We start from the raw sequence: 26,181 nt of genomic DNA, 5'->3' as shown, positions 1-26,181 counted from the left end.
TTTTTTTTTTTTAATTTAAAGGATGTGATCGAGTTCTTTACTGAAATACACAGTTCCTGCTCCAAATCTCACCACAGTGAATGGCAGATCACAGGTGTCAGTGGGCTTTGGGTCAGACCCCTGAGATTTTTTTAAAATAATTTTTCCTTCAAAGGATTTTGAGCCACAGAGCAGTTGTAACTTTGGCATGCTGTACAGAATAAGCTTCAGAGAGTCTCCTTCAAAATTCCCACACTAAGGAACTGCTCAGTGTCTGCAAACCTTTGGTGTGACCAAAAAGAAAAGGAAAACATGAAGAAATCCAAAGATAAATTAGGAAATATACCATAGCAAGAGGTCAAAGGCATTTAAGGATTCCTTTTGAGAAGCAAAGTGACATCTAAAGGTGTGAAGGTAAAAGAAGACATGGAAAAAGTAGGTCAACATTGAACAGAAAAGAGATATGAAGAGGCTCCTATTGTGATATCAAAGTGCTTTTGTAAATCAGAGTAATGTGAATGGTCAGTCAGAAAGAATGATACCATGGAAGTCACAATGTTTCTTATCAGCCTGTAACTTAATACAGTCATCAAGATAGATAAATGAAAAAATTAAAAAATTATGTACTTCTCATTTTCACAGCCCTTTAGATGATTTTGGATGAAATATAACAGCTGTGGTCAATGGCTCTGGAAACTGAAGTTCTGTTTCCATAGAAGAGCAGTAAAATACACATCCTTCCCAGATGGAGACAGATTAATTCCGTTGTCTGCTCATTAATTTTTAACTGTTCTGATAATTGCCAAAGAAATTTCCATTCGTGGTGATGATTTTGGAAAGTTAGTATTTTCTGATGAAACCAAATTATTTCACAAATCTGTCCTATGGCTGCTAGGGTCTAACACAAAAGTACACAATTCAGGCATTGGGAAAGATGGGAGAAGCACCAGCACGGGCTATCAACGATGCTGGAAGTTTCATCTTTTAAAGTATGTGCCTGCCACCCATATCTGCAGCACATAGGCAAAGTGTCATCTACTGAAGAGAGGCAGCTTCAGCACAGGCTTCCTCCAAAGCCACTCTAATGGTCAAGGACATATCTCCTTGACAGGCTTCGGGGCACCTCTCTACCCTGGGAGCCATAATGTACGGGCAGGCTGGAAGGAGCTGCAGAGACATGAATGTTACACCCTGTCCTTCTCAGGAAGGGCAGGGATGCTGAGTTTGTGGTTGGAAGCAGGTGAGAAGGGCAAAACCAGCAGGTCGCCGAGGCCACCTCTGAAGCAGACCCTGGCTGCAGATCCAAGACTCAGACCTGGATCAGACTGCAGATCCAGCAGACCCCAGCAGGCAGCTTCTGGGCAAGCACTGAAGGAGAACGGCCAGTGCCCTCCCCGACAGGGAGGACAGTAACAAACCACACAGGTGTCACGGTGGTGGTCAGGGCCTGGGGCGATCAGAGGCAGGAGGAGCACAGTGGGATGTTGGCCAAGGAAGTAGGTTACTTCATTTTCTTCAAATCCTTAAAATCCAGGTGACAATTTGTGATCGAGCAGCCACATAAAACAACACCGACGGGGATGAGACCTCCAACGGCTGGCGCCCTTCTCCACACAGAGGAATAGGAGGACGGGGCGCTGCCAGCTCCTCCGGGACACGGCGGGGGGAGCCTTGGGAGGGGCTGAGGCGGAGCCCTTCACCTGCAGGCGGAAGAGACAGGCTACATTGTGGCCGGAGGGCGGCAGGCTACGGAGGGGCGGGGTGAGCCCGAGCCCGCCTTGAGCCCCGGCCCAGCCCGGTCTGCCCGTGTCCCCTCATCTCCGGCCAGCGGCTTACCCGGTGTGGTAGCGTAGTGCCGCGACCTCCGCTCGGCGGACCCTCCTCCCTGCAGCCCGCCGCCATGTCGGGCCTGCCCGGCCGCGCCGCGCCGCTGCTGGGGCTGCTGCTGGTGCCCGGGCTCTTACCGGCGCAGCCGCCGGGCAACGGCGGGCAGCTCCGCTACGAGCCCACCTGGAGCTCGCTGGACGCCCGGCCGCTGCCCGCCTGGTTTGACGAGGCGAAGTTTGGCGTCTTCATCCATTGGGGCGTGTTCTCGGTGCCCAGCTTCGGCAGCGAGTGGTTCTGGTGAGCTCCCTGGCCTGGCCCTGGCCTCCGTCCCGCCGGCGGCAGCGGCCTGCTCGGCTCAGCCCGGCCTGGCCCGCGGGCCTCCCCGGCGGCATCGCCTCGCAGCCCCCTCAGGCCCCGGCGGCCCTGGGCGCGGCCGCTGTGGGGCAGCTGGGAGGATCGCACGGAAATAGCTGCTGCGGATCGGTAATAGCAGCGATCTGAGGGTTTGCTTGGAGAGCAGCTCTTTGGGCAGGCAGGGTTTGGTTTGGTGACCCCCCCCCCCTCAGGTCATGGTTAGGTTTAGAGCCCCTCTGCAGACTGACCCTGGAGCTGAGGTGTGTGAGATGGGGTAATCCCACCCGAGGCCGGTCAGTGAGACCACGGGGTCTGTGGTGCTGTTTTAAAGGAAGCAGAGTTTGATGTGCTTCTGGTACGTTTGACCATCTGTCTGCCCAGCCCTAAAACGTGAATGTGTTGGCTAGCGTAAACCAAGTTGAGCAGAGAGCTTGTAGCGCTGAAAGATGTGCTTTCCACAGCCTTGGCAAAAGAGGCGGTTGGTTGAGGGACAGGGAGACCTCTCCAGGGCCAGATGAAGGGATGGGTGAAGGATCTCTCTGCAGGCTCTATGGGGATGGGTGCTGGGGATCTCCCAGCCTCCGGAGAAGCCTTGCACAGCTCTTGCCAGAGCACTGTGGCACTGTGTGTGGGGAGCGCAGGAGTCCATCGCTTCTTCCATCACTGCACTTGCTTCCCAAACTGCCTGCAGTTTACTTGCACGCATTTTCTGCTGTTGATGATTTTCTTCTTTTTCTTATTATAATTTTTATTAAAGAGCACTTTCCACTTAAAAGAACCTAAAGCTCTGATCCTTCAAATAATTCTAATTCAAAGGCTGAATAAAACCTTTTGTTTGTGAGTGTTCACTGGTTTAGGCCCTTTGGCTGTAAGCATTTTTTTGCTATCTCCTTTCCATGTTCTACCAAATACTTCCTGTGTGACTGCAAGTGTATCACATTATCATTTATAATATGAAGATAACAGCAGCTCTGTGGCAGAGCTATGGTAAACCTTAAATGCAATATTTGTAAAACAAACCAGCATAGATACAAACAAAGCACTGTTTTCTGACAATATTTGATCTGTTCTTTTCAGAGTTATGTTCAGGGGTTTCAGCTTTTTCTTTTTTTTTTTTTTTTTTTTTAACATGAACTCTCTTTACTAATAAATCACTTTCCTGGGAAGTGGGAAGCTAGCTTTGGATTCAAGCTTTACTCTTGAGTGCAGTGCTCTGATAGTGGTGCACAGATTCAGGAGCAAGTATTTGTTTGTTGTTGTTCTAAAAAGACCCAAAAAAACTCTAATGTAGTTGACGAAGTTGTTTTTTATATTCCTGTAGCCTCCTGTCCTTAGGCACGGGTGGGTGTGAAGCTGCTTCAGGGCCTTCTGGCAGCATGTGCAGTCAGATGATTGAGGTCCTGTGGTAGCAGCTTCAAATGGAAAGTCATAAACTCTGATATCACTCAGCTCGTTGTCCTTCCCTCAGAGCAGCACAGCCTTGGTCAGGACGTTTCTAGAGTCTAATCAGGTCAGAATAGTAGTGCTCATATTAGCAAACCATGCGCCAAAGGGAGAGAAGCAGGGATGTTACCTGTTTCTTTATGCAATTACGTACTTTAAATCAGAGTTGTTGTTGTTGTTTTTTACAGGCTCTTTCAATCAGAAAAGCTGTCTCAGCCTCTTTCTAGATTTTTTTTTTCTTTATTGGCTGCCAGAGATTGTGTTTATTTACGCTGAAGTCTGGGAAGGTTACAACAGTATCCATAGGTTACTGTGGTCTTACAGAACTGAGATCAGAGTCCAGCTCAGGTCAGGAGAAATGCATTTCAGACATTCAGATTCTGGCCTGTTTTATTCCTTCACTTTCAATTTATTTTCATATATGTCTAAATTTGCCAACAGGATTTTTGCTGCTTGACTTCGTTGATAGAAAGGTGAATGCTTTCAGACCCTTTTCCTGCAGCTTAGCAGTCACAATGTATGTTGTTAGAAGGTCTCCAGCAATAAGGCTGTTTATGCAGTAAGGACTGGTTTTGGAGGTCATTTTTCATTCCTAGGTAGGGAAGGGATGGAGCAGGTTGAAAATACATAGTGCTCTATTGGTCATTTCTGACCTCTGCCCATGATGAGGGTGAGAGACCCCCTGAGACCACAGGGCGGAGCTCCAAGCCTTGCTGTGGATTTGACCAGTTGACTAGTGACAATAATGGTCACTGTGATGGGGAAGCACAGGATAGAAACTGTCTCTGTCTTTGCTAGCTGGGATGCAAAGAGAGATCATCAGCTTATTTTTCCTTCAAGATCCTAAATGTGTGTGCACTGGTAGGTAGGTAGATGTGTGCCTGCATGTTACAGCGTGTGACGGGGGTGCATTTGTAAGTGTGTGGGTTTCTTGCAAAGGCAAGTTGTTGTTGGAGGACATCCCTTCTAGTAGGGTGCCTTTGCTTCAGAGCCTCAATTGTGCAGTGGCTGCAGCGCACTGCAGTCCCGGCTCTCTCCTACCCTGGGACCATGGGCGTGTGCTTACACATCAGGTCACTCAGCTGCATTTGGCATAGAGGACTCTGGACCAGCAGAGAGGTAAAGCTGCTGGCCTCCATGTTTGTGGGCTGTAGTGTGGGGGGCAGAGCAGAAATGCCTGATGGCTGATGTGTGAGACTTGAGGAGGGTGAGTCATGTTAGTCCAGAAAAAGCGCATTCCTCGTGCCACCTGAGCTGCTTTGATAGACTGTTTACATGTGCTCTCTAGTACAGTTTCAGGATTTGAGTGCTGAACAAGACTACTATTTTTCCATTCTCAAAGTGTAGCTGCTTTGTTTCATTGCTCCAAATGAAATCCTGGGGCCCTTCCGAAGTGGGGTGCTTAAAAGATGTAGAGCATGGGGAAAGAGGACAGAGAAAAGAAAACCTTTGATAATTAATACTGTTCTGAAGCAATTTTGTCTTACTGCCAGCGTCATGTACCTCCAGTGCATGTGCCTCTCAGTGTGAATAGAAATAGGAGCCAATGATTTAAATTCTCTTTTCTTTGTCTAAAAATATACCAGCAGACATGTTTTGCTCTATATTTTGTAGGTGGTACTGGCAGAAGGAAAAGAGAGAGCCCTATGTGAAATTTATGGAGGCAAATTATCCACCTGGGTTCAGTTATGAAGATTTTGGGCCTCTGTTTACAGCAGAATTCTTTGATCCCAACCAGTGGGCAGATATTCTGAAGGCTTCAGGTGCAAAATATGTTGTCTTAACTTCAAAACATCATGAAGGTAAGTGGAAGGTTTGTGAATGTTAGTAATTGTTGCATTTCTGTCAACAGAAGAAAAATCCGGATAACTTTCCTGCCTGCTAAGAGAGAGAGAGAAAGCCAGGCAGCCTTACCTGCCCCAACCCAGCCAAAGAGGAAACAAACCACCCAAGAAACATGTGTGCATTTTCCTGACTCTAACATAAAACCTATGGCCGTGAAGCTTGCATAGGAGGAAAAATAGATTGTGCCATTGTTCTTTTGCTGTAGGTAAGACAGCTTGAAGCAGTGGGGTCAGATGAGCCTCCTGCAGTAGCCATGGTTTATTTTTTATTGTTGTGCAATTTATTGCTCAAGGAACCACAAAAGTGAATTCTGCGCTGTTTAACATATGGAGAGCTGCTGTGTACAGGCAGTTAACGAGCTCTGTAGGTTTCTCCAAGGAATTTATGAGTCTGTTCCCAGAGTTAACTTCAGAGTTAGAAATGTGCATGAGGTATAGCTCTTCCTGATGCAGTGCATAAAGCCAAAACCTTGAACCATGTCTGTAACTTTACAGGCACGATTGATTTTTGGCACTGTAATTGTAAGATGCTTTGCAGAGAAAAGTAAAGAAAAAGAAAGTGATTGGAAGGAAATAGGGTAGCAAAGAAAGTATAAAATACTAAGATGCAATATGACAGTACATCTAGTGAACGTTGTTGGTCTTTGGGGAGATGTGAGTTCAAGACTGGCAACTTGTAACTTGTGAATTTTAATCTCGCCTCTGACACACATAAAATCTTGATCTTGATGATGCCCGTGGCGTAATTCCCAGTGACTTCAAAAGAACCATGATTCATTTAGTCTGTCCTGTAGCCTTGGGCATGAATTTTTAGCTTGTTTGTCTAGTCGATACAATTACTGTATCCAGTTCACCAAAATACTGCAAGATTTATTAGGCAATGAGTATAAAGCAGTTTGAAGATGATAGTGGAGCTCCTCTGGCAATGGTCTAAGTCTGCAGTGCAGTAGTACTTGTAAGTGCATGTGCTGGATGTCTGAAATGTTAAATCCTTCCTGATATTTAACACCGATATTTCAAAAGCTGTTTCAGGAAGTTTTGCATTCTGCTTATATACATGTACCGAGTAGTTGATTGAGCTGTTATAAAAGTCAAGACAAATGAAAAGTGAACATTTGCATAAGATCCAAACAGAAAGGAGAATAGTCTTTGAATGCCAATGATAGCTTGTGCGTTCTGCAACTGAGAAAGCAGTTGGTCTTCCAATTGTTGAATGTATATTCACAGACCACATTTGATACATTCAGCAAAAATGTAGATGCCTCAAAAGTTGCTGTATTTTTGGTTAATTTAATCGGGACATATGAATGGAGTGAATAATTAAGCAGAAGGAATAATTATCCTAAGCAGTATAGAACTGGAAAATACAAATGCATATGTGTATGTATAAAAAAATACATAAAAGTATCTGGCATGGTCTTGTGATGTTATGACTACTGTCATCGTGCATAAACAGTTTATAGGCATACTTTATACCATGACAACAAAATTTTTACATATATGGTTTTTATTATATTTATTTTTTGCAACACACTTGCAAACTGCTTTCCAGAAAGAGGAACTGTAACTTCGCCTCTTCTGCTTCCCTTTCTTATCCTTCGATTTTTCTCTTTTCAGGCTTTACTTTGTGGGGGTCCAAATATTCTTGGACTTGGAATGCTGTTGATGTGGGACCGAAACGAGATCTTGTGGCTGAGCTAGCAACATCTGTTAGAAATAGGACTGACTTGCATTTTGGGTTATATCATTCCCTGTTTGAATGGTTTAATCCTCTCTTCCTTGAGGACACCACCAATGCCTTTAAGACAAGAAAGTTTCCAACCAGTAAATCATTACCAGAACTCTATGAAATTGTGACCAAGTACCAACCAGAAATAATTTGGTCTGATGGGGATGGAAATGCACCAGATACTTACTGGAACAGCACTGGTTTCTTGGCTTGGCTGTATAATGACAGGTACGTAATGATGCTGGTTTAGCTCCTTATCTGAAATTCTGCTCTGTGTCTAGTTTGCCTCATTTTCTGTATGTTTTATGGAACCTGTTACCTCTACGTACAAGGACTTAACTAAATATTAATTGTCCTGAAGTACAGAATCCAGGTCTTCCTTGGAACTATCAAAGCTTGCTTTACAAAAAGACTGTTTCATATTTTTTTAACTGCATTTGCAAATTAATCAGTTAAGGTGGTATTGGCTCTTCTACCTAATCATATTCTTTCCTAAGTATGGTCTACTGCGCAGACAAACAGGATAGAAGGATAATTTGAGAATATGGGTACATTATTGTCACTGCAGACCAAACATCTGGCAGTGGATGTGAAGTGCAGGCTGATTCTGGCAGACCTCCTGTGAAAGTCTGGAGCGTATTTCCCTAATAAATGCTGATCTGGACCTTTTACTAGCAAAGGATGAGAATAGGATTCCTGAAATTGCACTTAATCTAATTGGAATAAAGTAATAGTACAGAAATAATCCTAAATGTTAGTTTCTGGGCAGGGCATGTGTGGGAAGGGATTACACTGGCTGTAACTGTGTTTTATAGAATAAAACCCATAAAATTTCTCTGTGCCCAGTCCAGTCCGGGACACAGTTGTGACCAATGACCGCTGGGGAGTTGGCAGCATCTGTACGCATGGCGGCTTCTACACTTGTAGTGACCGGTATAATCCCGGGCATCTCCTGCCTCACAAGTGGGAGAACTGTATGACTATTGACCAGAGATCGTGGGGGTACAGGAGGAATGCACAGCTTGACGACTACCTCACAATCGAGGACTTGGTGAAGGTACAGTGGGACAAAGGAGTTGCCTGCAACTTCTGATTCTCCCTCCTGATTCTGTTATGCTATATAACATTTCAATTCCATATCTATTTTTAGAAAAAAATACTACTTTAATTGAATAATGAATCAGTGAAATAATAAGTAATTTTGTTCATTTGCGCCTAACACTGGCAGGACAGATTATCCATGTAATTCTTATTAATTTCGTAGACAGGAATAAGAGAAAAATTACCTGGTAAAAATTCAGTCAGTCTCTTAGAAGCTGTTTCCCCTGCGAGTAGCTGGGCAAAGACTGATCTGGGTAGATTCGTAATTGTCTTTTCTACTAAGTTTTTCTAGTAACTGCACCTCTAAGTTGATGAGAAGCAAACAGTTGCTGTTTATGAACCCCTGACTGAAAGCTACATCTTTTCCCCCTTCTAGCTAGAAACAGTGTATAACTCTTAATAACTTTTTACCTTGTAGAGAGAAACTTCCCTTTTATCCCACTTCATTTAAAGAAAAAACCCAACACGGTCATTACAGACGTGCAGATAAACACTAGTAGATGCAGATGGCTGCTGTTAATAGAACATTGATTCCCTTTGCTCGTCTCAGGTATTAAAAAAAGAATTGAAGCTTAGGAAAACTGAATGAAAGGAAGACTGATCGATCTTTCAGATAAATGCATTTAATTGCAAAATTCAGCTAGTGAGAGGAAGATTGATTGTTATTGTTGCTTAATCCAAATCTGTTCCTGGTACTGTCCTTGCAAAGGATAATTTCAAACTGAAGTAACCTCTTTGCAGAGGCACAAAGTTTAAATTCATTCAGCAGCTTGTTTCCAGCTGTCTGTTGCTCAGACTTGTGCATCTCAGTTCACGATCTCTGGAGGGCAGTGTGGATGTGAACACAAGTATTTATGGACTCTGTAGAAGGCTTCCTCATATTTTACAAGTTACCTTTGTAAAATAGGGAGAGCATCAAACAGAGGAAGCAGAAAGAAGCTGCTTCTCTCAACCTCAGTAAAAATGAAGTGCCATCTATTAGCCTTATTCTCCTCTTGTGTAGAGAACTGATCTATCCATTCTATTGGTAAACCCCTCGTGAAATTCCTGCAGAAGTCAAAATGTTAAAAAGTTGTAGGATCTGATTCTAATGTAGATTCAGACATATTGGTGTGAAAATGTATTTTGGGCTGTTTTCTGCCATAAAAATTGTCAGCAGAGCTTTGTTTTATGGGAGCTTAAATTTTGTATTGACTGTTGGGATGACCCCCAAGTCTAAGCATGCAGCAGTAACATAACTCATTGAGTTCATCATTCTGAAGCAGTGTGCCTGGCTTTAGAAATAACTTCAAATACATGATTTCATTAGCTGTAACCATATGTTCTCTGTATATGTTTAAAAACATTTCAGCAACTTGTAGAAACAGTGTCTTGTGGAGGAAATCTCTTGATGAATATTGGGCCCACTCACGATGGTCGCATCGCTGTTGTATTTGAGGAACGCCTGAGGCAGATGGGTGCCTGGCTGAAAGTCAATGGAGAAGCCATCTATGGAACAAAACCATGGAGAGCACAGAATGACACGGTCACGCCAGAAGTGTGGTAAGGCTACTGAATCGGTGTAGGCTGCGTAAAGCAGCAGCAGTGTATGTGAAATTTTGAAATTGTTAGTGCTACAGCAACCACCAGCTTAGTTTGTGTGCTGTGAAGAAATTAACCCTTTTGTCAGTTTAAGTAACTGCACATAAAAGTGTGTATAAAACTGTAGGTAGATGATGGATGTCAGAGACTAGTTTTGGGATGATGCTGAGGCTGAAGGGAAGGTTGCAAACATTTCCTTAGTGATCTCATGCTTCTTAGTGTAGCTGGCAACAGAAACTATAAAAAAAAAAAAGTGAAAATATAAAACTGCTATGAAGTGTTTATCTGTACAAAGGAATACTTGGTGTCACTGTTTAGAGAGAAGGTAACTAGAAACTAGTCTAGCATATTCTGCGTTTCGTTTTACGGTAAAAAAGCATGGGAAGGTAACAGCAATTTTTGGGTCACTAAATTCAGACAGTCTCTGGACTCTCCTCAGCCTTTATGCCTCATAGCTGCTCTAACGCCTTAATGATCCATCAGGGTTTTGGTTTTGACCCTTTTTTCTGCCTCAGTGGGCGTTTTTACTCCTGTCCCCAGCAAGATTTGGCTATCTGGCTTTAGCTTTGAAATGCTGAACTGTTGACTGTTTACTAAAACCACTTCCAAGAGCAATACAAAATTGTAACTAAAGGAAGGAAGGAGAGGAGAACGTTTCAAGTTTATGCCACAAGATTTCCAAGGACGTGCGCAGATAATGTCTACTGAAATTCAACTGTTAAAAAGACTAGCTATGTGAGGTGGAATCTTTATTGTTGCGCATACTCTTGTTGAATTTTTTCAGTAGAATGTCTGGATGTTTGTGTGTAGATGTGAATTACCATATTTTTCTGAGTATAACCCACAATTATCTGTTAATGATTCCCCCTGCCCTGCAAGTACCTCCTTTCTACATGGCTGAGCAGCAGGGAGTTGTTACATGGTTGCTGACAGATAATACAGATGTTTACCTCTAAATTCAGTTCTTTAATAGTCTCTATTACCTCTGTTTTGTTGGAACATATTTTCAAGAAACAGTACTTTATTAAAGGGTATACTTTGTCTGAAAAATGGTTATGTGTGTGAAAATGTAATTAATACTGACTTTGCAAATCTGTTTTTCCAGTCTTGAAAGCACTCCATGTATCACTTCAGAAAATTTACAAGGAAAAACTGATAGGTGTTTCTGTTCCCCGTTTCCAACCAGGTATACTTTCAGCCCTGAAGAAGGCAAAGTCAATGCTATCTTTCTGAACTGGCCAGTCTCTGGGACTCTGGAACTTGGTGAACCACAGGCCAAGCTTGGAGAAACACAGGTAAAAGACACCACTCCCCCCCCCCCCCAATCCGTACTCCCCGTTCCCCTTTAGAACAGTGAGGCTTTTAACACACAGTGAAAGAAATGAGCATACTCTGAAGGAAAACACCTCCAGGGTTTGTCCATGTTTATTTTAGTTTCTGGCATCTTTGGGAATGCATAGCTCTTAGGATAGAGTATGTTGGAAGAGACCCAGCAAAATGTTTTCATTCTGGGACCTCCTTGTCATAGTCCTCCCAGTGGGATATTTCTTCTCCAACAAACAAAGTTAGACTGAATTGTTGCTGGGATATGTTTTAGCTTACAAACCAAGGATCATAAAATGAGGCCAAATAGCAGGAAAAAACTTGTCACCCCTCGTTTCCTGTGTAGACTCTAACTCAGCATGACCTTTCCTTATAAATATCCATACTTGTGTCTTTGGTGATATATACTTGCTGTAATGGTGCAGTAGTTTCAAGTCAAAGCCTTGCACAAAGGGAAAGCACACACAAGTTTTCCTTGCCCAGGGATTGTAAAGAGTAAGTCAGTGTGACCCTAGATGTGTGTCTTGGAGCAAGTGGTGGTCAAAAGTTGAAGACACTGATGTCATACCTACACTGGCAAGTACTGTAACCCAATGGAAGCAGATTTATAGAGCAGAACAGCTGGTGCTCAGAACTTGATATCAATGTTATGCAGTTAAGGTGGGGATTTGCTTTGGTTTAGCTCTGTCCTGGTTTCATGCACTGGATGGCCATTAGCTGCTGAAAAGTATTAAGTGTGTTTCTAGATTGTCTCTTCTAGACAAGTTCCACGGGAAAATAATCCAGTGCCAAGACAGTTCAGAAGAAAGAATAATTTCAGAAATGCATGATGTAGATGCATCTTGAATTTTGTAAAGGCATCTAGCCTTTATGTGCACAAGACTACTGTTCCTCTGGGATAGACTGGTGGTCTTCAGCTGCTCTGCTATTTTTCAGCATTTCACCAGCTGGCGTTAAGAGTCTCACCACCTACTTGTGTGTTTAGTGGAGGGGTTCTTCAGGTCAGCTTTGTTCTGAGATACCTGGCTGCGCTCTGTGAGAAACATTATTCCCTCAAAACTACTAGCTCCACCATGGGAAATGGGCATTTCAGAAATAGGTGATACAGAGCTGTGTACTGTGGTTATCTGGATCCCTACTTCAACCCAGATACTCCTGCAAAGTGTTTATTTACCTTTTACAGACCTAAGTACTTCTCAAGACCCAACGTCACTAGCTTTATTACTTACATATCTACTTTGCAAGTATTTTTCTACTACCTTTAACCATTGTTTAATCACTCATTTGGTTGATAAGTGGCATTTAAGGATAATAGGATAGTAAAGCAGCTATGGAGCATTTCTTTAGTCAATTTCGCAATTATATGCACTTTGAAAAGTCACTGCTCTAATTATGGTGTATGTTTCTATCATCTCAGGTGAAGCTGACTGGCTACAAGGAACTGCTGAAATGGGTTGCACTGGGGGAAAAGGGAATTGTAATAGCTCTGCCTCAATTAACTCCTAAGGAATTGCCATGTCAGTGGGGCTGGACTTTGCAGCTGACGGATGTAAACTGAGCCATACGCTGCTGGAGCCTTGGCTAGCAGGGAATGCCCATGTTTCGCCCAGTTTCTCATCATCGGTTTCTAACTCTTACTTGCTTGACTGAGAAACATCAGTAACTTCACTCTGCTATGAAAGGTGGGCTGTTATTAAAGGATGGAGCGTAATGAACCTCAGATGAAATCCAGCAGTAGATAGTTAAATCTCTGCAAACAATTTGTTTCTTTGAACTTGTGTGAAAATTGAGCATCTACCTTGATCTCTCCACTTTTTTTTCCTAGTCAGTTTCTTGCCAAGTTATGTGAAGAATGGGGGGAGGGGGGCAAACAGGCAGTAGATTTTTATAGCCATGAGGAAGACCAAAGCTAGCTCAAGCCAGCATTCAATAAATCGGACAGCAACTGCACAGAAGTCAGTTGTATACCTTCTTTAATGCAAGAAATCCAACTTCCACAAAACTGTGCAGTAAAAACTGTCAGTTTTGGAGACAACAATAAACTTTTTCCAGTATCTGCAAAAAGAGTCCTGTAAGGGTTAGGAAATCATATGCACATCTTTGTTTCTCATCATGAAAAACATTAATTTTATGTTTCTACTGTTGAGTAATTCTATCCATTATTAGGATACAAGTGAAGCGGGAGGGTTGTTTTGCTGTTTTGTATTATTTTACATGGTTAAAGCTGACTCTTGTTTACAGCTGTTGTTTTTACACAGTTACCAGGGTGCCTTCTGTGGACTATTAATCAAAACATATACTTCAATATGAACTTTTTTAAAGAGAAATAACCAAGAGTTGCTAGGGATCCTCAACTTTGGCAGAGAGACAACATTTTAAGCAGAGGGTAGATTGCATCCAACTTGAAAAATTCCTAAACTCATCATGTCCCAGTGTCAAGTTTGCAAAGAGGGGGAGGTATAGGACAACAAAAAGCATGAATTGTCTCAGTGTAGAGACCAAAGGCTTATTTTTTCTGAGTAATGTTAATTAAGTGCAAAACTATTACTGTGGAAGTTGAATTTATTCTTTCAGCTATGTCAAGAGTTTAAGTGATGGGTCAAATGAGGTTATTGCCTTTCCTGCTAGTGATGTTAATACACACACAAATTTTACATTAAAATATTTTATTACAATACAATTGGGCTCAAAATTAATACAAATTAAGATAAAATATTTACAAGTTAATGTGTACAGTGTAGCTGTTTGAACAGCATAAACAAGAGAACTTCTAAAAATCCACATTCCTTTAGTATTAAGCAACAGAGAGAGCACCCCTCCTCAGCTTGTTCAAGAGGAACATGCATCAGTTGGCAAAGGCTATCCGAAGAATGAGAGACTCTTTGGAATAAGATATGTGAAGTTTAAGGGGAAAAACCCAAGAGTTTTTATGAAGAAAAAGAAAAATTGGGAAGAAGAAAGAAGCCTTACTTCGTTCTGCTACTCTGTGCTGTTCTTAGGTCACTGTCATCAGTTTTGGAAAAAACTAGCACACCCCAGGCAAACAAATGGGTTTTTTAGTAGCTTGTTGTAATACTGCCACCAGATGCCTTTCAGATGCAATAAAAATAATCAGATGAATTATGGAAGAGTTTAACCACTTTTTTAATAGAAAAGTCTTTACATACAATGATTCTTTTAACAAGAATATTTTTTAATGGGTGTCTGAAACAGAATTCTATTAGAACAAATATGGGCTCACTCCCACTTTTTTCAGGATGTTCTTTCTCCTGGTCTACCACTCCTACACCATTATAAAATTAACCCAAGTCTCATCAGTAGTCACAAGGGATTTGTTATAAATACACAATCTATTCCTATAAATGTGCAGTTCATTTCTCTAGTTGCTGAGGGGTACTAAAAGCTTCATAAACATTAGCAGCAAAATCTTTCACTTGTTCCATCATCAACAGGTCCTGGAAAAAATGGAAAGAATAAATTTGCTTAATCAAACACATCCACCATGATTCTGGTTTTGCTGCAGTACATAATTCCTTATGAGAAAAGCACTCGGCACTCCCACAGAGATCTAACTGAAATCTCTTGCTTTAGAAAGGTTTATGGGCAGAAGTACAAGTAGAACCAAGACGAGAGACCTTTTTGTGCTTCTGCACAGTTTAGCAGAGGGAAGACATTCTAGAAAAATAGCCTATTTTTGGAAGATAAACTTTTTGTAAATTTGTAAGTTTGCCAGTTGTTTCTACTTTTTTTTAAGCCACTGAAATTAAACAGAATGAAGTATGTTATTAAAAGAAATATACAACATTCATTTCACAATTTTACTTGGGATATTTTAAATAAGCAAGATTCTTACCTGAACAAAGTGACTGGGTGTTTCACTGCATACTGAATGGATCTGTCCATTTATTATTGGAATTATCTTGGCTAAGGGAAGACTGACACTTGAAAGACTAGAAGAGAACAAAAAATATTGACCTAGACCTGCTCTGACATTAGCAAAGCCACTAAACTGTTATTACAATTCTAACGAATTCAAGAGTCAGAGTTGAACGACTGCAAACTAAAATGTGCAGATGTAGGGTTTTTCCCTAGCAAGTCTTTCATTTAACACAGAGAAGCACCAAAGTAAATTTCAGTTGGTGTAACTTTCACAGTTTCACATTTGCTTCTCATGCAAGAGAAATACAGTTTAGCCAGAGTCATTATGTGCATGTGTATCTACGCAGCTGTTAGAAGCGCTGGTCTACAATCTCACACTATTTTGAACTTTAAACCATGCTTAGGACAGACAGCCAAACTACAGCCTTTGGGATATTTTAAGTGATGTAAATAGTGTATGTTTAAATAAAAACATTATTCTTTGGGAGCCAACAGTTATTAAAATAAACATAAAACAAGTTATTATTAAAGATTTTAATATTTTAGAAATAATTTTTCAAGGGTTTGAACCCAGCTTTTGGATTTGTAACACACTCACTGCGTTGTTTAAAACCAACGTTAACTTCAGAATAAGAACTATTTTTAAACAGTCTTCTAGGAAGAGGCAGAAGATCCTGAATGCTAGTACCTTTTTTTCAGCATACCAAAGACCTAAGGCTCCGTAGGTGCTTTGGCTCCATGTATTTGGCGAATCACAGTAATGCCCACCTCCCTTGAGAACTACAGCGACTGACAGCCAGAGTCTGGGGTGTACAGAGCTCATCCGCTAACCCTAGGGGAAGGGTGCCTTCCTCACGGGAGGTACTGCGGTGCATCTTTCGGGTGCCACCACCGGGGGGTAAATCCTCCTTAGCCACAAAGGCAGTCTGCTTGTACAGTGTTCAAGCAAAAAGCGGAAGGAATAGGTCGTCTGATTTCTACTTTCTGCAACTAATGGTGGGAAAGGTACCTCATGTAAAGTCTAGCAATTTCATGGGTGGGAAGAAACATGCGATACTCCTAGCTAGTCTACTTGACCAGAGTCAGGAGACTGCATTTATTCTTCAAAAGCAAGAAGCAGGATGATTTCCAGCATGAGAACTTCAAGTAGGCAGGAAAACCCATAGGCCTTTTTTTGGAATTCACTATGAACCCAAAGCATTATTCACATGAGAACCACAACAAAAGAGAACATTTACCTATTTACAGAGCCATTCTGAGCGAGGTCCTGTTCAGTAGGTCTAAAAAACTCTGCCATGTTGTCCAGCAGCCGACTGAATCCTCTATTTAAACACGTGCTCAAAACTGTACTGAAGTCTGGACTGAAAAAAAATAAAATAAACTGTTTGATCCCTGGGATTTATTTTTTCAAACTAAAAACCGCTGCAAGTATTCAGTGCTACAGATGCCCCTCCCAAGAAGGAAGCCGTATGGTGCAGACAAAAGGCCATTAGCGTAGCCACCTCAAGAAAGACCAGCTCCCCAGTAACTCCACAGCAATCCAATCAACTACCTAAACTCTACCCTAAGATTAATAAAACCCAGATAAATCTAAAGCATTCCTCACTTCTCTTTCTTACTAGGCAATAACATAGAAGGGACTTATCCTTAAAATGCCCCAGATCTCTAGCAGCTAAATTGTAAGAATAGTTTGGCATTTGGCTCAATTCCCTCATAGTCAATGTTTATTACAGAAGCCTCACTTCGATAGCTGTCTTAGTAAAAGCATACGTACAACCACTCTCAAACCCATGTATTAAAAATAAATTCTGATAAGGCAAAACTGGTGTTCATTTAATCGAAGCAAGTAAATTCAATAAAGTTATTCTCAATTTACCCTACTTTAGGAGAAGAGACCTACTCCTCTGTTCCTGTATAACCACAGAAAAGGTGAGGAAGAGATACGGGGGTCTGACTGGGAAGGACATCCTGGTCATCTCATTAAGGCAGTATTATTTCTAAGTTGCAGAGCTCTCAAATTTTGAAAATCCCAGCCTACAATTAGCGAATATAAAAAATTAATGCAGCAGAGTGGTCACATTTCACAAATGAAAGTTGACAGCTTTTTATATGAGAGTAATTGTCTTACATAAACAATAGTTGTGAGGAGTTTAATATGAATACAGGCTATTTCTCTATACCTTTCTAGCATATCTCTAGTTTCATTAAGTAATTTAATTGTAGCAATGTCTCTTTCTGTGAGTCCACAGGCCTAGAAAAAGCAAAGACAGACAGTATTTAGTAAGAAATTCATTGGCAACTGTAAGAGTAGAAATAGAAGAGTTTTGTACCACAGAATTAAGTGAGAAAAGATCTACTGTTGTAAATAAGATTCTTTATAATTTGTGTTCAAATTTTCCTTTTAAATTGTTAATATAGGTTTGTTGTTTTGGGTTTTTTTTTACTGAAAACAGTATCAGCAGGAAATACCAGACTAATTGAGCAAAGTATTTTTTCCACTTCCGACCTCCAAAACTGAAAAAACCGTCTGCGTATCAGAGCTTAAGTTAAAGCAGTAAGTGCATGTAGTCACACACTGAAGCATGAGTTTCTTCTTTATACTGGTGTAATAACAAGTTAAGAGTGAGTGTTCTCCAACCAGCAGCGCAGATAGAGACAAACAGAAATTTTCCTTTAGAAAATTCAGGATATTAATGTTACAACTGAGATTAGACACACCTTTCTCTTGACTCCTGCTCATTTTCCAGCCCAAAGCAACAAAGGACTCCAGCACACCATCACCTTCTGGTGCATCAGCCAAGATGCTACAACCATCCATGACCTTTGCTGGTACCCAAGTGCAGGGTAATACAATTTAGCTCAGGGCTGAGTTAAGCTGCACTGTACGGCATACGTCACAGGCTAAAAGCAGCGATTGGACTGTGTTTCTGAGCTCAAAGCTGACATTCTGAGGATGACACTTGCTTTCAATCAAATCTGAAGAAAGTTCAGCTTTACTTTGCCTCGATTAAAGAGATAAGTACACTTGATTTACGACGGAAGAGGCATCGCCATTTATTAAAGATACAGATGCCATGGTACAACTAGAGGATTGTTACGCATCCTGCCCTCCCCAAAACAAACAAACAACGCAGAATAAAAGAAGGCAGATGAAAGAAACCAAAACAAGTACCTGGGTAGCCAAGGGGTTTTCTTCATCTGGCATCAGATAATGACATAAGGGAGAGTAAGATGTAATCTGATCTGAATCTTTATGTTCCACTACCTTCCTGATATCTTTAAGTTTCTGTTCCAGCTCCAGAAGAGACAGGGTGTGCTTAAGGGAAATACTGGAAAGGAAAAAAAGACTACAGTGTTGATTGCAAAATGAATAATGATGCTTTGTCCTCCTACTGATAACATGTTCACAAGTAGCAGGATCCCAATCTGCTATATTGGTTTGCACTGGCAGACATAGCCTGCTATAATACAAATATTGTTTTGAGAAAAGTCAGTATGCCTTTTTTTTTTTAATTCTAATAAAACTCATTGTTTTGGGAACAGTCATCACAATAAAGATTAAAAACTAACCACAGAGAAATGTAGAGTCTTACCTTCCAAAAACTTTATGCACAGCTTGTTTAACAATAGTTATTAACTCAGTCAGTCCTAGAAGGAGGAAAGTGTCAAAATTATTCTAATGATTTGCTGAAGTCTAGAAAAAAGCTGAATTTTTTTAAGTGTAGTTAGCTCATAATAAGCACCATACCATCTCCTAAAAGGTGCTGAATGCTTGATAAATATTGCTGCTGAACTTCAGGGGGAGCTAGTGGTGTCTGTGGGGAAAAAAAAACACAAACCCAACAGTTCTGTGACATGTCAACAGTTGAGAACAATTAAAAATCATTTCAAACCAGTTGTGACCAATTTCCTTAATCGTTATAATACCCTGCAGCAGACAGACTCCCCCATTCTCATTCAAGTCTCTAGCTTCTGACCCTCTCCCTGCCATCAACTCGTGGATCTTTCGTAAGTCCTCTGACACTGTTCTCTTCAATACTATACAGAGCTCTCTTCCATCTTCAGTGGCACAGAAAAATCTTTCACTTTTCATTTGTATATAGCAAAGTCTCTTAACAACTGCATTGTAGGTAAAACTAGACCCTCCACCACCCCAAAAATTAAACCTAGTGGAGTGCCTCAGAGTTGGCCCCGTCAACCCACTTCTCTATAGGAGCAATAAGAGAATGGAAATGTTTTAGGTCCAAACTCATCTTGCCCTTTTAAAAAAGCTTTTTCAGGCTTTATAAAATGAAACATGACCTCCATCGACCCTGGCCTCCCTGAGGGATGCTTCTCTCAGACCTGCCTTGACACACTGTTCCTTGACTCTCAGCAGGAGCTATCGCAGGGGGGCATACGAGAACTAACCAAAGTTTGTATCCATTATTTTCAGATGAGCCGTCCAATAATTTGCAGATCTTACTCTCTACAGTGGGTACTTGCTTACTGTGGCATCGATATATTTTTATTGAGCAATGATAGATCTACTATATAAACAAAAAACAAGTCTTCAACTTTGCTCACCCCCACCAACAGACGTTTAGTTAGATGGCCTTTTGGAGTTAAACAAAACAGTCAAAATTTCAAAGACAACATTTTTCTTCTTTAATCCTAGGAAAATTTGACGGGGGGAATTAATGTATGTGCAAGGAAGACCTAAGCATTTATATAAAATTTGCATACATGTCTTGGATCATTCACACAGTACTACGATTTCACAAAAAGATAATGAAAGCAACAAAATTATTTTATGTCAGTGTTTAGATATGAAGTAACCCTCTTTAAGCAATACAAATGCGGACAAAAGCTATTATTCAATATTGCTAGTATTTTATTAAGCAACAGTATTACCAAATCATCCAAATTTAGAGGCTATTAAAACACATCAATATGTGTTACTTTCAGTAATGCTTCCACATCTCCCACTCCTTATAAGAGCTTTTGGTTTCATTCTAATACTCCTAAGCTATGCCCTTTTTCTCTCTCACTGAAGAATCACTTCCAAGCAAGTAGAAGTTCTACCTTTGAAACAAAACAAGAAACTTACTGTGCCATTTTTGCAGAGTGCAGCATTGTCTAGGTAGATGTAACCGCCAATAATGTTTAACTGGACTCGCAAAAGAACTACTAGCATACAGGTACTATATACAGCTACGATGCTTCTTGTGAAACCTTGAAAAGAGACAACAAAATAACTTCAAAGTCAAAGAAATAAGGGTGAGTCAAGGAGGGAGAGTGCTCTCCAAGACTCAAGAAGCACAGATAATTGCTAAACAGTCACATTTCTCTCACTGATTGTCAGAACACACGTATTCACAACACATATCCAAGACAGTCACGAGTCTAATATATGCTGGAGCTACATCTAAAATGTCACATTTAAAGCCCAATATTAATATCATTTGCACATTACACAAGTTATTTTGGGAAAAAATAAAAATTATACAAGTTGCTCAAGATGGAAAATGGATAATCATCTTTCTTCATGAGGCCAAGAAATACGCACAGTATGTTAGCCCTCGTCATGCAATTAAGACACAGAAGGCGTAACAGCAGCTTGGGGAAAAAAGTTACCTAAGGCAGGAGCAGCTAATATCTATAGAAAGAAAATAAAATGAGCATCAGCTACCAGCCACTAAGCAACAGAGGATGTGTGGAAGAAGTGACATGAATAAATACGGATGAATGCTGAGAAGGACGCAGAAAGAAAGGAACCACATCAGAAGTAGGATCTGTACAGGTGTTGTGAAAAGGAGAAACAAAACCAAAAGGAAGAAAAGACAAAAACAGGGAGGTGGTAGGGATAACAAATGGTACCAAGGAATCAAAAGTAGTAAAAAGAGCTCAGCAGTATTCACTACATAATTACCTGACTTCACTATTCTTCCCTCCCTTCCACTGCTTCCATCAGCCAATAAATAAAAAGATGAACCAAAGGGTTCATAACCACTGCTACAGTGGCTCTCTGAAACAGGCTTGAAAAGAGGAAACTGCAGGCCATGTAAGGGCTGGCCTACAGTTCTGATTGATGTTTTCTGTTAGGGTCAGCATAGAACTTTTGAAAAACTAGTTTTTCTGTGATGGCACAGAAAGTTCTCACAAAGTTTTCTTCAGTGGGGTAACAACGGCCAGTAAAATTCTTCACCTTTGCCTCTGGGCTCTTAACTCCCCTCGGGGCTGTGAAAAATTCCTTCACAAGGCACTTTTGGGAGGGGGGTGGGCAGGGAGGAGCTTTGTCACATACCATGTTACACTATCTTCATATCTACTGAAACAACAACGCAGCATAAAGTGTGCATTTTAAATTTATGCTAAATATTATACAGATGGAATCTTTCATTTCCACTTACTTATTATCTTTAAATCCTCCCATATTTCTAACTTGTTTGCTGGCCTGTAGGAAACATAAATGGAAATATTAAACATTAAAAAGTGTATTTTCCTTGGAAATTAATAAATATGTTAAATGAAATAGCAGTGCTCTAAGGTGAGCTCATCTAGCTCCTATAATTACTCAGATCAGATTCATGTCTACATTGAATTGCCTCATTCAAGAAAGCAGTATATAAACAGTACACTTTGCAATACAGCAGCAGTAACAGAGATAAGAGCGAGCTAACCATCCAAAAAGTTTCATCAGCAATTCTCGCCTGTTAAGCACTGTCAGTAAAGAATGGCTACTGCCTCTCTATTGTGGAAGAAATAATTTGTGAAAGTCACTTAGAGAAATATTTGGTAATTTCTTAGCATCAGCATTAACATTAAAATATTCACGACAGACAGTTCAGATTAACCTAAACTTTACAGTAACCAAGTGTGTTGGTTTTGCGTGGCAAGGTTTCGGTAGCGGGGGGGCTACAGGGGTGGCTTCTGTGAGAAGCTGCTAGAAGCTTCCCCTGTGTCCGACAGAGCCAATGCCAGCTGGCTCCAAGACGGACCCGCCGCTGGCCAAGGCCAAGCCAATCAGCGCCTCTGTGATAACATGTTTAAGAAAGAGAAAAACAGTGAGAGAGCGCTCTTGCAGCCAGAGAGAGGAGTGAGAAGATGTAAGAACATCTGCAGACACCAAGGTCAGTGAAGAAGGAGGGGGAGGAGGTGCTCCAGGCGCCGGAGCAAGATTCCCCTGCAGCCCGTGGTGAAGACCATGGTGAAGCAGGCTGTCCCCCTGCAGCCCATGGAGGGAGGATGAGGGGGTGTAGAGATTCCACCTGCAGCCCGTGGAGGACCCCACGCTGGAGCAGGTGGAGGCACCTGAAGGAGGCTGTGGCCCCGTGGGAAGCCCGCGCTGGAGCAAGCTCCTGGCAGGACCTGTGGATCCGTGGAGAGAGGAGCCCACGCCAGAGCAGGTTTGCTGGCAGGACTTGTGACCCCGTGGGGGACCCACGCTGGAGCAGTCTGCTCCTGAAGGTCTGCACCCCGTGGAGGAGACTCACGTTGGAGAAGGCCGTGAAGGACTGTCTCCCGTGAGAGGGACCCCACGCTGGAGCGGGGGAACAATGAGTCCTCCCCCTGAGGATGAAGAAGCGGCAGAAACACCGCGTGATGAACTGACCGTAACCCCCACTCCCCGTCCCCCTGTGCCGCTGGGGGGGGCGGAGGTTGAAGCCGGGAGTGAAGTTGAGCCTGGGAAGATGGGAGGGGCGGGGGGAGGTGTTTTTAAGATTTGGTTTTATTTCTCATTCCTCTACTCTGTTTTGCTTAGTAAGAAATAAGATGAATTCCCTCTCTAAGTTCGGTCTGTTTTGCTCGTGATGATAATTAGAGAATGATCTCTCCCTGTCCTTATCTCGACCCATAAGTTTTTTTTTCATTGTACCTTTTCTCCCCTGTCTAATGAAAAAGAGGAGTGATAGAGCGGCTCTGGTGGGCACCTGGCCCTCAGCCAGGGTCAACCCACCACACCAAGTTTATAAGAAATAATACACTTTTCACCAGAAATAATTTCTCTTTATAGGCACAACACATGCACTTTGGCATTAGTTTGACCATTACATCACTTACATAAACAATGAATTTTTAAGCTCACTGTTATCAAATAATGCCAATGAACTGATATAATAAACTATGAAGTCTACAACTCCAAAAAGTAAAGAGAGCAATTAAAGGATAGCTGGAAGAGATACAAGGATACATGGCATATACAAAACCAGTTTATGCATTTTTTTTGCAAGCTAAATCAACAATTTTAAAAGCTGTTCTGAAGCAAAACAAAGGAAAGATTGTTAAAAAAATGCAGTAATATTTCTATAGATAAAACACGTAACAGGACTCAAAACCACATTTGTTACTTATGAGCAGTAAGTTTTCCATGCCAACAGAAGAGAGAAAGAGAAGCCAATACATCAATGTCAGCCAACTACATTTGTACCTATTATGTCAAAACATTTTCTAGAGCTCATGCTTACAGAGTTTCTCCTCACAACATAAGGCAACAGCCAGGTATCAGTTTGTCTGCACGTATGAAGCCTAACAGTGGAAATGGATTTTTGAGTCCTCATCTGCTGCAATTCACCAAGACTCAGCTGCTATTCAGAACTCAGCTTTTATTTCATATTTATTTATTTGGAAAACTACTACCCACTATGGAAACAAAAAGCAATGCAAACAAAAAAACAGAGGTTTGGAATAAAGCTAAGTGCTGAATAGGTGGGAGATACACATCATACGCAAGGCTACAGCAGCAGCTGCTTCACCTCATTCAATCACATTGCTTTGAAAAGAGGATGACAGGGCAAGAACATAGAATCATTTTGATTGGAAAAGACCTTTAAGATCATTAAGTCCAACTGTTAACCTAACACTGCCAAGTCCAACCACTAAACCACATCCCTAAACACCACATTTACATGTCTTAAATACCTGCAGGGATGGTTACTCAACCACTTCCCAGGGCAGCCTGTTCCAATGACTGGTAATCCTTTCAGTGAAGAAATTTTTCCTACTATCCAATCTAAGGAGATCAGGTTGGTCAAGCAGGACCTGCCTTTCATGAACCCATGCTGACTGGGCCTGATCACCTGGCTGCCCTGTACATGCCACCTGATGACACTCAAGATGATCTACCCCATAACATTCCTCAGCACCAAGGTCAGACTGGCAGGCCTGTGGTTCCCTGGATCCTCCTTCCAGCCCTTCTTGTGGATGTACATCACACTGGCTAACCTCTAGTCAACTGGGACCTTCCCAGTTAGCCAGAGCTGCTGATAAATGACAGAAAGTGGCTTGGTGAGCACTTCCGCCAGCTCCCTCAGTACCCTGGGGTGGATCCCATCTGGCCCCATAGACTTGCATGTGTCTAAGTGGTGTAGCAGGTCACAAACCACTTCCCCTTGGATTATGGGGGCTTCATTCTGCTTCTGATCCCTGTATTCCAGCTCAGGGAACTGGGTACCCAGAGAACAACTGGTCTTACTGCTAAAGACTGAGGCAAAGAAGGCATTAAGTACCTCAGCCTTTTCCTTATCCTTTGTCACTCTGTTCCCCCCCTCCCCCGCCCAGATCTAACAAAGGATAGAGATTCTCCTTAGTCCTCCTTTTGTTGCTAATGTATTTATAAAAAACATTTGTTATTGTCTTTAACAGCAGCAGCCACAGTAGCCAGGTTAATTTCTAGCTGGGCTTTGGCCCTTCTAATTTTCTCCCTGCATAACCTCATGACATCCTTGTATTCCTCCTGAGTTACCTGCCCCTTCTTCCAAAGGCCATAAATTCTCTTTTCCCTCCTCCAAGTTCCAGCCAAAGTTCTCTCTTCAGCCATGCCGGTTGTCTTCCCCGCTGGCCTGTCCTTCAGCACATGGGGATGGCCTGCTCCTGTGCCTTTAAGATTTTCTTCTCAAACAATGTCCAGCCTGTGGACCACATCTGTGGTCTTGTGTGCTGCTTCCCCTTTAAAAGGGTCTCTGGAAGACTGAAGACTTCAGTCTACTTATATGCCCAACCTACCATTGGGTGCCCCAAACTACTAAAACAATGTGAAAAGGTTTTGAATTTAAGGAAGCGAAAGAATTTTAAGTTAAAGGAGTTTACCTAAGCCATAACATGATCTGTGACATAGATCCATAACATGTTAAGCTGTAACACTGATTATGTGAGAAAAAGAATACATATTCTGGGACATTAAGAAAGGTAAATCTCCATATCTACTCTTTTGTATAATCAATAACAATGGCACTCTGTCCTGGTTTCAGCTGGGATAGAGTTAATTTTCTTCCTAGTAGCTGGTGCAGTGCTGTGCTTTAGACTTAGGATGAGAATAATGTCGCTAACACACTGATACTTTGGTTGCCGCCAGGCAATGTTTACACCAAGTCAAGGACTTCTCAGCTTCTCACCCTGCCCCACCAGCAAGAAGGGTGGGGGTACACAAGGGGCTGGGAGGGGACATAGCCAAGACATCATGCTCAGTATATAACTTGGAGGAAGCTGGCTGGGGGTTTAGATCATGGCTCAGGAATTAGCTAGGCATCAGTGGTCTGTGAGTGGTAAGCAATTATGCTGTGCATCACTTGTTTTGTATATTCTTTTATCCTTATTATTATTCTCTTCCTTTTCTGTCATATTAAACTGTCTTTATCTCAACCCACGAGTTTTACATTTTTTTTTCTGATTCTCTCCCCCATCCCACTGGGTGGGGGGGAGTAAGCAAATGGCTGTGTGATTGATTTCACTGTCTGCTGGGTTAAACCGCAACACACTCAAGCATCCAGAGCCATTTGATTCATCTTTTCAAATCAAAGTGGAAAGAAAACAAATCTATACCTCCATGCGTAGCACAAGAATGCAGAGCTTCTTCAAAGACTCACTTCAAAGTGGAATGAGCCCTGATGGCTCATTCCATGATTTGTGCCTTCCTTACCCCTTCTCTACCTTTTCAGTCCAAGAAGGTCAAGCATCTACTTAAAACTTTGTCAGCATAAGTCAAAAAAGGAAAAATTAAGATACAAACTCCATGGTAAGATACACTACAAATGGGCATCCATGCTTACAGGATATTGCATGTAACCAGCATATTAAAAAAATATTTGTTTTTAGAAATGCATAACTGTAATATCAGAGAGTCTCATATCTATTTTCACTAGA

The 26,181-nt window shown here is 41.7% G+C and overlaps 2 protein-coding genes across 2 annotated transcripts in view; one reads left to right on the top strand and one right to left on the bottom strand.

Annotated features, from left to right (window-relative positions):
* Positions 1-1,740: 1,740 nt before the first annotated feature.
* Positions 1,741-14,309, top strand: FUCA2 (alpha-L-fucosidase 2). Its single transcript, XM_075748287.1, has 7 exons — positions 1,741-2,103; positions 5,218-5,405; positions 7,065-7,404; positions 8,023-8,233; positions 9,629-9,819; positions 11,045-11,153; positions 12,599-14,309. Exons 1-7 carry the CDS (start codon positions 1,880-1,882, stop codon positions 12,737-12,739), a joined length of 1,404 nt encoding a protein of 467 aa, XP_075604402.1. The 5' UTR covers positions 1,741-1,879; the 3' UTR covers positions 12,740-14,309.
* PEX3 (peroxisomal biogenesis factor 3) overlaps positions 13,831-26,181 on the bottom strand; it is a 22,840-nt gene continuing 10,489 nt past the window's right edge. The window contains exons 4-12 of the mRNA XM_075748288.1: positions 21,453-21,496; positions 20,150-20,274; positions 18,809-18,875; positions 18,654-18,708; positions 18,233-18,389; positions 17,241-17,311; positions 16,299-16,421; positions 15,035-15,131; positions 13,831-14,636 (exon numbers count right to left, since the gene is read on the bottom strand). Of these exons, the coding sequence (XP_075604403.1) occupies positions 14,553-14,636; positions 15,035-15,131; positions 16,299-16,421; positions 17,241-17,311; positions 18,233-18,389; positions 18,654-18,708; positions 18,809-18,875; positions 20,150-20,274; positions 21,453-21,496 (823 nt within the window). The 3' untranslated portion in view covers positions 13,831-14,552. The remainder of the gene's footprint in view (positions 14,637-15,034; positions 15,132-16,298; positions 16,422-17,240; positions 17,312-18,232; positions 18,390-18,653; positions 18,709-18,808; positions 18,876-20,149; positions 20,275-21,452; positions 21,497-26,181) is intronic.

This window comes from Balearica regulorum, chromosome 3, assembly GCF_011004875.1.
Source record: "Balearica regulorum gibbericeps isolate bBalReg1 chromosome 3, bBalReg1.pri, whole genome shotgun sequence".
Classification (NCBI taxonomy): domain Eukaryota; kingdom Metazoa; phylum Chordata; class Aves; order Gruiformes; family Gruidae; genus Balearica; species Balearica regulorum.
This window is presented reverse-complemented; position numbering and strand designations above follow the sequence as displayed.

Bases quoted from the DNA above. Each gene is read 5' to 3' on its own strand.
- FUCA2 (XM_075748287.1), top strand. From the start codon at position 1,880: ATGTCGGGCCTGCCCGGCCGCGCCGCGCCGCTGCTGGGGCTGCTGCTG. The intron at 8,234-9,628 runs GTACAGTGGGAC...AAAACATTTCAG, and splicing joins CAATCGAGGACTTGGTGAAG to CAACTTGTAGAAACAGTGTC. The intron at 11,154-12,598 runs GTAAAAGACACC...CTATCATCTCAG, and splicing joins CCAAGCTTGGAGAAACACAG to GTGAAGCTGACTGGCTACAA.